Below are 12144 nucleotides of genomic sequence, written 5' to 3'. Positions count from 1 at the left end.
TGTATGAAATGGAACTTCTACTTTATGTTGAAGTAACAGGAAAAGTTAGTATTATTATATCGACTAGGTACCTTATTTTCGATTAAATTCATCATAAAGTGGCTCGATATTATTCAAGAACTTTCGTCAGCGTCAAGAAGAGTGAAAATCTAAACTATAAAAATGATTTTTAAGTACTTATACATTCATAATGGAACATTGAACGTTATTAGCTTGACCATAAGTGTGCATCGAACAATTTGATATATAAAATAATCGTGTAAATATAACTATTGAATGACACCACATTTTTTAAGTTGGATGCTCAAAGTAATCCGTAAAAGTATGAATGGCTATATTAAATGTCCAGTTTTCGGAAACTCATCGATAACAGGCGTGGAATCATTTTTAAACTTGGAGACTCTAGTTTCGCAGTCCATTTGATAATTTTCTTGTGACACGTTTTTACATGATAGATAGGAAACTGAAGTTGCATTGCTTCCCGAAAATACTATAAATTGAAAAATCGCTGAAACACATGAAAAAACTTTGTCCAATCGATATGAAGATCGAAGTAGTCCTGTTACCACAATCCCATAAAACTTGATATCCGAACTTGAAACCACGATCTTCAGCTATCTTATTCTGCTTCATCTAAATATACTGATATGTCAAAGTTGTTGAAAAACCGATCCCATCGTAGAATCAACAATCGTTCCGTAGAAAAAGTTGAACAACTTTGACGAAACTTATGTTCGCCCGGTGCACTTGAGCGGTGAAAAATAGTTACATCGCATTTCGAAACAACTGTTATATTATTAAATTCGTTTATATTTAAAGAAGCTGTTAAAAGCGTAACTGTTGTATAAGTCACAAGACTCAATTCCATGTACACAAGATACACTAAACCTCATATAAAATGATAGTAGTGTAAGACGTGAAAACTGTTTCGGATTTAGAGTTAAGATGATCTCGAGTGAAAAGAGTCGAGCTTGTTTCGCATTTGTTCAAGTGATAATAAAGTACTTCGGTGTGCCAGCGTGGGCTGAAATTCGTTGTGCAGCGTAATGGGAAGGCAATCGCGACGCTAAGGACGTTTACCTTATTCTTTGTTTCACGTGCCGCGAACGAACGCTAAAAGTGACAGTCGGGTAAGTTTTCCTGTGGGTCGTCGCGAGGTGAGGCGTGGTGCGGTTGTGTCTTTTGTGCGAGCATTTGCTCTCGGCTCGGTTCAAGGAGATCCAGAAGCGACGGAGCGGCGCGCGGCGTAGCGAAACAGCCGCGGCGAGTTACGACGCTCTGAATCTGAATCTCTCACGGTAAGCACGCCGCCATAATCCTGCCTCGCCCCGTATTCGGGTCAACCGAGTAGTAGAAATTACGTAACACGTGTGCGCCGGGGCGGTTCCCACTGTGAGTCGTTCTACCGGAAGTCAGGAGCACGTCTCGCTATAAGGACATACGGCCAGCCTGTCGGGCATGGGAAATCCTGCATGTAATAGGAAAACCTCTCAAGGATGAATCGACTCGGACGAAAAGTATTACAAGGAAACTGCCAACCATCGGCAGACGATATGGAAATCAGGCTCCAGATATGCAAATCGTGATATGCGGCAAATCAACATATCTTTATCTGCCGGCAGTTTTCCAACAATTCTTCTTTGGCATTCTAGTGGAAATTGTCTTTTCGTTTAACTTTCTTTTGGACTTTTTTTGCGAGCAAACTACGATTCCATTTGCAGCCACATTTACAAGGTTTATTTGTGCATGTTTCGATGCATTGAACAAAATTTTGGTTTAGAAAAAGTTAAAATTGGTCGCATTAGCTACTTTGAAACATAGTAAAGCAGAAGAAAGTAGAAAATTTAAAGAATAGCGACACTTTGAAAATTGATTATCGTTTTATACCACCAGTTACATGGCACTCTGTATATCGTTCCCTAAATGTCGGGAATGTTTCGAATTGTTTCGAATGATTACAGGTCCATCAGTCATCCGAAACAGTATTAAATGGAAGTATGAACAGATTGAAAGTATTCGAATCATATACAGATACGTATGCTCTCAACTTGCTTCACCGTTTATTAGCAATTCTCTAAATATTACGTTATAAAGATATCCGGAACCAAAGTTACAAGGACGTTGTACTTTTCTTCTCTCGAGTCCCAATGCAACAAGTGTGATTGCAATCGATTCAAGTACGTTCGTTTCTCTTTTACTTTTACCTCGTGTGAAAGAAAAATGGTGAGTTATTATTAGGCTGCGAATCTTTATGGAAAATCCCAGTTCCTTTATTATAAGAACGAAATACAAGTGTTATTAGTTCTCGTTAATTTACCTTGTCGATATACCTCATGACGTGTGTAGCACATGATGCGAATGTGCTTCATGAATAGATTTGAAAAATTTTGTAAAAAAATATATATTATAAACCTAAAGACAACGACGCAGTTTTGAGTCGGGATTTGCTCTTTGCGGAGACCAAAAACATAACATTTTTATGTCTGTTATTTTTTTCCACGAGTACCAGTTTCATACGTTTATTTTAAACGTTATATACTGTAAGTTTCTAAAAGTTATACAGTAATGTCTCCCTTACTGACGCTCAGATTTTCCACTAAAATTGATAATTTGAGAAGTGGAGATACGATTATTCGAGCCTTGCGGCTCATTTTTATAATTGTGGACAATTTATAACTATAAAAATATCTCCTCTTCCCAAATTGTCCATTTTTGTGGTCAATCTAGGCGCCAATTAGGGAGATATTACTGTACTTTCGAACAACGGTAAATATTTCATAGTGAAAATTCCGAAATAAAACTGTAAATTCACCGTGCATGTTCTTCGCTCTACTATGAAGAAAAACCGAGACTTTAACATTGACACTGGTCAAGTGTAACGCCTGTGCGCAATACCAAACCTACCGCATTCTGAAATGTTGAACGGGCTCTCTACAGCTTTACATAACAAAGCAATATTTTCGCTGCCATTTTTGCTCTGGACGGAACCGATCTGGCCGAAGTGTCGGCAATGCTGCCGAGGATCGCAGCATTTCACCGACATCGCCATAACACTTTCCTTCCTCGGTACTTCTGGACGGTGTGCATTTGCACGGTTATGAACGTTAGGCCTGGTTCGAGCGAGCGATAAGGAATTTCGAGCCGCACATACCATTCGCGCGTACTCGAGTTCACCGATCCGCGAAACTCGCTCTCTCCTCGCCATCTTCTGTTTCCTATTGACTATAAACTGCACGCCGATGCAGATCCGGTTTCGTGCCTGGAAACTAGAATAACGGGCTGGTCTGCCTGCATTCTATCGCTAATCCGACTATTTCGATTACGGCTCGTGTGACGTGATAAAGGTAATTCCCTCTCCCGGCACGTCCGTGCCTCTGGCTTGTCTCGTTTAGACCGTCTGACATATGACGACCGCTTCCACTGGCTCGTTTATGCTATAGCAGAATTCCGATCATCCGACGTCGTCGCACAGATCGACTTCTCAAGCTTTTATTTTCGAATAACGTATATTTAATTCTTACCAAATATAGTTCTGTCGACGACGTTTTCATTTTATTTTGCCAAGTCGTATATTCGCTTTTACATTATGCAAAATATACGTACGAGTGGCACTCTTTATTCTTTTACAACTTTCTAACATATTTCTACGGCACTAAACATTTTTAGATAGCGATCGGTAGGCTGCGGGTCTTTATACGAAATAAAAATCTTCCAAGTCGATTATAAGAAACGGTAGTTAGATGAAAATGTGTATTTCTTCTCTCAATAATTTTAATACGTCCGGAACAATGCAATAATCTTATTAAATTCTTTGAATTAAATGTATAAAATTCGCAGTCTAGTGATAAAATGTCGAACTCCAAGAGATAGTTGGTTACATAATAGGTAATGCATTAAGTATAAAAAACAAAATGTAAGAACTTATTCTGTAGCAACATTAGTGTTATCGTTATTAATTAGTTAACGATAAATTGAACGCAACATTAAATCCAAATTTCTAAAATGATATTGAACTTTATTACGTAAAAAAAAAAAAAAAAAAAAACATTTACTTTATACATCGTATTAAAAACAATTCGTCTTGATGTATGGATTTTACATTGTATTTGGCTTGATCCATCGTTCTGTTCTACAATAACAGTATAAAATCACAGTTTTCGTATCAGTATACGAATCGGCGATTCTACTATCGAAAAGGTCACGTGACATACGTAATAAAGAGAAGCGTGTCATTATTCCCGTGATTTTGGTGGAGATTATCGAAATTATATAATAACATCGAACGCAGTATGTGCTTATTTGTGGAAAGTCTGCGTCGGTAGATATGAAAGTTGTAGAATTACAGGTTCACCGTAATAATTCCCTGTTGTTAACAATATTTTGTAAACTCCAAATTCTTTTATACGTGTCCTGCACTTTCTAAGCATAAAAAGAATAATCATAATCAAGTACTAAAAATATTTGATTTATAGGGCAACAAATTACTTTATACGAATATAAAAAACTTGTTACATGAAATGCAATTGATATAAAATATCGAGTTTCTTACCGTTCACAAATTGATGGTTCAAGCGATTAGTCATAACACGTTGATAAATATGCAAACAAGCAAGCGTTGCATATTTTCTTTCGCTTTGAATAATCAAAAATTTCATATATCATATTTCGATCGATCTGCTATAAAATGAAGTACATTTTCACTTAAGAATTTCTGCTTCCAGGTAATCCCGGTATGCTTTCTGCTGCTGATAGAAGCAAAGCGAGTGGAGATCCGGCCTCGCATAGCGGAACCGCAGGTTTACTACGAAGAAGACGACAGTCAAGCGGCTGAGGACGACTACAATCCAGCGGTTTACCAGCCGCGCACCCGTGCGCTTCCTTCGCCGCGATCGAAGGACGCTCTGCACCCATCGAAGCCACCACCGGTCCAAACAATCCGCAATTACAATAAAGTGAACGACGACGGGTCCTTCACTTTCGGCTACGAAGCGGCAGACGGCTCCTTCAAAGAGGAGACTCGAGGAACCGATTGCGTAGTGCGCGGTAAATACGGCTACATCGACCCCGACGGCAACAAGAGAGAATTCACATACGTTTCCGGCAACCCTTGCGACCCGAACGCGCCAAAGGACGACGAGGATGACCTGTCGGACAAGCAAGAGGAAGAGGACATCAATGCGCCAGCGAACTATCCATCGGTGAGACCGGTACCAAGACCCGTTAGACCAGCCTATCAGCAACCAACCACCCGGGCACCACCTACCACGATCTTCCAAACGGAATACCAGTTGGACGACGACGCCAGCCAAGAGTTGGGCGAAGGTGACTATGTGAAACCGTCGCAGCTAAGAGGAGGTGGTTATCGAGCGCCTCAGCAACAGAGCTATGTCCAAGTGACGCCGTCGACGGCTTTGTACGAACCGTCGCCCACACCTAGCCCAGGCCTCTACAGACTAGCATCGTCGACGACGCAGTATCAGACCACCGCGTCGCCTGTTCATCGTGGTCAGCCCACGGTGTCCTCGACCGCCTATCAGACCCTGGAAACGACGACACGCCGTCCGGTCACGCGTCACCCGAAGCCGCAATCGGTCGCAATCACTCCCCGGCCCCATGTTGCACAGGTAGCCGCCCAGTACGTTTCCCCGAGTAGCACAGAGCGTGCGGCATTAGCGTACACCCGCCCCTCGGCAGTCACTGTATCGCCCAATCTACGCACCACGACACTAGCTAGCGCATCTCACCTTGACTTTGCCGCCGAGCTCGAGCGTTACGTGAACACCGTCGGCGTTCCCGCCGGTCCTAAGCACGCCCAACCGTCGCCCCAACCATCGAAAGCTAAATCGCCGGTTGCCGCCGCAGATCCCATCTACCAGTCGGAGCTGGTGTACGATCCCTCAACCGGTCAGTACAATACCCAACTATATCAGACACTACCCCAAACCGTGGGTGACTTCACCCTAAGTCACAAACTCCAACCGTTCGTAGCCCAGCCCCAGTCCTATCTCGGACTCCAGCAGTTGCAGCAGCTACAGCCCCAGCAGCCCCAGCGTCAGTCTCCGCTTTATAAGCAACCGGTTGCCCAGCAGGCCCAATCCGTTCCCACAGCTTCCGCTGCTGCTGCTGCTGCTGCTGTCAACCAGCCGCAGGAAGTCCTGTACAGGAAGCAGCAGGCGCAGCTCTTGCAGCAGTCCCAGCAGCTGTACGCACAGCAACAACGTCGCCAGCAGCAGCAACAACAGCAACAACAACAGCAGCCGGTACAATCGCACAGGCTCCAGCTGCTCGAATCCCAGACGCAACCCCAGTCCTTCTACTATGTCGCACCCGCGAGGTCCTCCAACGCTGCTGCCAGCGCACCCCTAACCGCAAGTCAAATCGATCACTACCTCCGGGCTAGCGCCGCCGGTTACTGATCGAATTTCCAATCGTGAGTCTTTTCTCAATATCTGAAATTCACAGGGATACCCTACTATTGTCTTCTTATACCATTCGAACGGTGGACCCCTGGCGGCAATATACCTAGCGAGACTGTGCCGCCAGCACGAGTGCCAGGTGCGCTTTCGGGATTCAAGCGTGCACCTGAAAATTTCGTTGAATCTTGCTCGGGAACGATCGAAATGCTTTGAACGCGCCGCGGTATAAATTATTATTCGAAGTGATCCCTTGAGAAACCGGCCGACGGTTCGCCGAATTCAACGAAAGGTTTTCTTGGTATTCGCGTATGGTGTTTTAGCGCATATCTAACGTAACTATATTTATGTATTCAGATATTACGAGGTTGGAGAAAGGTGCCGCTCGTTTCGTTTCAAACGGCACGCTCGAAACGTGTCGAATTTCCGATAAAGTAATTGGCTCTTTACAATAGAACGATACCGATTCAGGCTCGTGGGATAAATCGATCGCAGTATTTCGTGCAGTTCCACAGTTATGACAACTCCCGGCAGTATTGACACGCGAATCGTGTGAAATTTGAAATTACGAGGTGATCGCGGCTCGCTGAATTTCCCACGTTTTCCCGAGTGGAAGCTCAAATTTGCTTTCCGGTTTAGGAAAATTGTATTTATTGTGTAACGACGCTTGTTAGAGTAACGAAGATTTGCAAGGATAATGAGAGTAACAATTCCGAATTGCGATTTCTAGAGCATTTTTATAGTGTTTATGTTGAAAACGATTATCGTCGAGAGTGAAAGTCAATGACTTGACGCAACACTCACGTACACGAGATACATTACCACGGCAATTTCTCATCGCGCCGATCCGCACGGTAACATGCTATACCGTACAGATTCCACAGGCACACACACACAAACACACATACAAACACACACCGTCGTACAGCACCGAGAGAATATTCACCGTGTACACGCGAACGTTTCAGACACGATCCCTGCCCACGTACTCGACTTATTTGATTACAAAACACAAATACGTAGGATCGAACCGGATAAACATTTGCTGTCGTAACGATGACGGTACTCTTTAATCACGCGGTGATAACTTTTCCCAGACACGCAAACAATTAACAACAGACTAGAAATTACAAAATACGTGTCTTGATTATAGATGGAATCGTTAGCGCGAAATGTCAGACCGACTAACATATAATTTCAAAATTTTCATCATCTGAAAATTTGTGTGCTTAGATATTTTTATTTCGACGCGGTATAACATTTTCAAAATACTCGATGAATTGATATTTATTTAACACGTTGACTGCCGCGTCACCCGTATTCGTGTGACAGCAAAAGTTCTCTCAGGCCATGTCACCCGTAATTCGGGTGACGCTGATTTGATTACTTACAAAGGATTTCCAAAAATATTTCGACAAATATTCTACAGGAGGTAATGAAACTATTGAATTCTTATAAAAATGGTTTATTAAAAAAATTATTCGCAGTGTATAACATTAAAACATTCTCTGCAAAGTTGAGGTTGATCAGGACAGCTTGGACAAAAAGTTGTTTGTTTTTTCAGATATGCTCGTGCCTCTGATCGGTCCATTTCGTATCTTTTATTTGAACCGTAGCTTCCTCAGTATCATCAACATTTCTTTCTTCTTCCATGACCAATTCTCGTAAAATCTCGTCAATAGTATCTTCATAACATTCATTATCACTAAGATTATATTTATCAGTATCCGAATCAGAATCTGACGATGTAATTTTATTTATGCTTCTCCTTCCGGGCAATCCGATCTCTTTTCATTATTGAAAAAAATAAGGGCAGAGATTTTAAGTTATACCATTCGGTACTCGGCAAAGATTCCAACTGTTCATGCAGGAACAGAAACAGATATGAATTAACAGCGCACGCTTCCTATAGCGGCACGGGTGGCCTGTAGGAGATTTTGTTGTAAATACGCATGGCAGTCAACGTGTTAATACAAGCATTCGTTCTCGACCGTCTCATAAATTTTCAATACGCCGCACCAGTGCCATTATATATCAGGATGACGTAACGCTTGCTATAAATATTCGATAAAAAGCGTAAGACAACATTGACAATACGTAACCGGCTACCGGTCGATTACCGGTGTTAAAATCGTTTTTAAGAGTGCATCGGGAACGTCAGGCGTCCAAGTAAACTTTCCTGTAGCGCCCGTTTGAAAAACTCATTCGAGTAATTCAAGTTATTATCTCTTCCGGTTAGATTGCGGATTTTTACAAACTTCGAAAGTCGCGGGTATTTCGTTCCAAAAAAGCAACAGATTCCGGACTTTACTATCGAGTTTCTATCATATTCTGATCACGAAGTGATCGCAATCCTCCTCTCAGAATTCGAATCGGGGCGTGATATCAGAAACGGTATCGGTGTTTTGCAACGGAAAATTTTGCAAGCCCGCCCGAAGTGCGATCGGTCCTGGGCCGTCTGCAGAAAAGTGACTGTAACTTTCATTGGCGTGGTCTCGCCGCGCAGGGACATTCTATTCGACTCCGTGGAACTTTCTATTTGCATTCCCTGTCGCGGGTATGAGAATCGATTCGAATCTAATGCATCCTACGACTCGATCCCGTGGCGAACCAATGCGCACGTATGCCCGCGGAGATCCGTGGCGCGATCGTAAATCGAAAGGCGTGGACCAGCGATCACACGAAACAGATTTCACACGCACCGAAAGGTTCGCTCTATAGCGGGGACTGTTAACGAGCGTTTTCTCTCGATGGCGCACGGCACATACACACACACACACACACACATACACACACACATACACACACTCCGCCGGCAATTGTCAAGTTCGTCATGTTTATTCTGTCCGTTAATTAACACGTTCCCTGACAGCCCGTTTTCAGGAGCCATTCTAAGACCACGTGGGCCGAGTTTATCGAATGACAAGAATGTCAAAATTACGTATTCTTTTCGTGAGACCAGGTATATTCTTATAATTGTTTTGGTTTTAACCATTTTGTTTTTACCATTTCTACTGAAAATGTTACGTGCAACAGGAAACGTGTTAATACGTCACTGCTGCTATTTGCTGGATCGAAGTAAGGCAAATATGTACTGTTGACTGAACATTTTTGAAAGGTACGAGTAATCTAAATAATCGTAAAAAATGTGCTTTGTCAAAGTATTAATGATTTTTATTGCAGCAAACCTTTTATGAAAATTAAACATTATAGTGCGTTATAATTGACATATTTTGAACGAATGTAGAACCGAAAATCATTAGGGAAATCATTCTGTGATTGCAAGATATTTTTTAAAAATCAGTTTGGATCATAAACTGATAACAATTGAGCCATTTTCAAATAACATTGAAAACGTAGCACGTGCTTATCAACAACAATTTTCTTACGGTTTTCACAAAAATAAAATTATTTGTCTACGTGAGATCCGTATTTGCCTGCAATAGAGAGTCAAAAGCTGCAGCAAGGTCGTTATTTATGACAATTTATGATATTAAAAATCTCTTTTACGGCAAAAGGCAACATGTAAAATTCTCATGGCAGCTGATCTGTTAATAATGAGCTTGTACGAAGCTGAGTGAATCTGACAACGAAATGTGTACGAAAGGCGAAACACGGGAATGAAAATCAGTGTAATCGTGGATTTTGAGTAAAAATCGATATCTTGGCGAAATTAGGATTACAATGAGTACACCTGTGAGTCTCGAGCGAAAGTCAATATAAATTGTGAATTTATAGTACATTATAAATTGGCATAACAGCAAATAGCTGTTTGTAATAATGACAATCTAGATTTGTTATTTCTAATAATCTAGAATAATCTGAAGGGAAAACGATGGGAATCTAGAGCGAGGATCGGTACGGCTGCGAATCTAGATCGAAGATCGATGTAATTACGGATCTGAAACAATCAAGTAACGATAGAATTCGCAAGTTTTCGTTGGCGGTACCATGCAGACGTGTCGATGTGCACTTTGTCTACTCACATTGTAAATATTTCTTCGTTAGCATTATTGTTTAGCTATCTAGCAATTTATAACGTTCATTACTGTGCCGGTAAGGAAAACGTTTCTTACGTTTATAGTTGTTTTTATATTATTTGTAAACGTGATCAAAGAAAGATATATCGTAACGAACGGCGACGTGTCATTTATTTCATTGGTGTGAACACCTGGATCGTTTACAGTGCCGAACTCTGGGAGAAAAAAGCAAGGAAGGAAGTAAAAGCACCCGCGGAACCGTAAGTATAACGAAAGAAAAAAAAGCACTCGGAGCCCTCCTTCCGCGACTTTTCTGCGAGTCAATTGTGTGGTAATTATTTGACAACGGAGTTTTCGGATGGTAAATATTCCATTTTGTAGAACTTTCTCTTCCTAACGCTCGAGGTGAAACATTTCACGCATCTATAATCTGGCAGTTGTGCGCCGTGCAAATATGAACCTAAATTTACATTTCCGAAGTCGGTTTTAAACATGAACGTGCATGGAATTTAATTGGTCTGTTGGATTAGGTAGTTCAGTCTACAACAAGATTCGTGCATGTAAACATTTTATCGATTGTTTAGCGACTATGATGATTTTAATTAGTCGAAGCATTGTACGGTTGTAACAGTTGTAAAGCTATCTTGAGCATTAATCGGCAGCTACGTTTTAATTAATTACGACCACACAGTCACGGCGATTATGTTCCGTTCTAACGAATGATCTCCTGCCATCTTGTGGGTAAAACGACTATTCTGTCGGCGCAGAATTCCTGCGGTTTCCAATTATAGAACTTGAAACAGTTGAAACGATTTTTTAGAAATATTACAAAAAAAAACGTCTGACATTTAAATGGAATATAAATTAGAATATATTAGAAATTAAAACGAGTTCTTTATTCAATACGTTCAACAATTATATTCTAATATAAAGAACAAAAGTGAATTTGATTTCCTATATCACTGAACAACTACTCAGTAATAATAAATTAATAATTTCACTAATAATTCAGATTCCATGATACTTTGAATGAATCGTAGAAAGTGTGCTTAGCATTAAAAATTTTTCAGAATAGGATTCAGTTTAAATTAATATACAAATCGAAAATGAAAAACTATATTCAGTTATACATATTTAAATGCTTTGGAATGAAATGTTCGCTTGAAAATTAAACGTTTGATTAGAAATCATGTGTTTGCTTGAAAATCAAACGTTTGCTTAGAAATAAAACAGCGCAGCTTGGATAGTAATTTCAATGAATTGGAGAAAGTGTTTAACGCCATAATTTTCGTTTAAAAAGATGGTATTTATTGTAAAGAGGAACTGAATCCTTAATATAAAATTCGCTAAACACAAAGAAAAATGTGTAGACAGTTAAGAGATAGGATATTTTCTGGTCGTGTTTTACTATATATAGTTGGACGCATACGAAAGCCGCTTCCGTAAAAAGAAATTAGAAAAGTAAGGAAGTCTACGTCCCTGGTGTGCAAGGCTCATTACATCACCAGAGATCTACGTTATACAGTCACTTTTCACTCATCGCTTCATAATCGGAGTACATATGTAACCGTTTCATCCAATTACGGATAAAATTCTCGAAGAGATTGAATTCCACGATCAGATTGAACACGGTAATGTGTAATAAAATGGGGTTGGAAAAAATGTAATATTCTACGATCATTTCCTAATAATTTACACGCATTTTAAAGATAAAAGAAAATCTATTCGAGTAACTCTTATTTTTTCTCCTG

At 40.7% G+C, this 12144-nt stretch overlaps 1 protein-coding gene across 2 annotated transcripts in view; it reads left to right on the top strand.

Moving 5' to 3' along the window:
- LOC143259589 (uncharacterized) overlaps nucleotides 1-10549 on the top strand; it is a 29106-nt gene extending 18557 nt beyond the window's left edge. The window contains exons 2-3 of one of the 2 annotated variants that reach the window (XM_076522622.1): nucleotides 4722-5904; nucleotides 5989-10549. In XM_076522622.1, the coding sequence (XP_076378737.1) occupies nucleotides 4722-5904; nucleotides 5989-6416 (1611 nt within the window). In that variant the 3' untranslated portion in view covers nucleotides 6417-10549. Of the gene's footprint in view, nucleotides 1-4721 lie in introns of both variants that reach the window. The other variant, XM_076522621.1, reaches the window with a different exon arrangement.
- The last annotated feature ends 1595 nt before the right edge of the window (nucleotides 10550-12144 follow it).

The sequence above is a fragment of the Megalopta genalis genome, chromosome 6, assembly GCF_051020955.1.
Source record: "Megalopta genalis isolate 19385.01 chromosome 6, iyMegGena1_principal, whole genome shotgun sequence".
Taxonomy (NCBI): Eukaryota; Metazoa; Arthropoda; class Insecta; order Hymenoptera; family Halictidae; genus Megalopta; species Megalopta genalis.
Note: the sequence above shows the minus strand (reverse complement) of the source record. Positions and strands in the feature narration are given on the sequence as shown.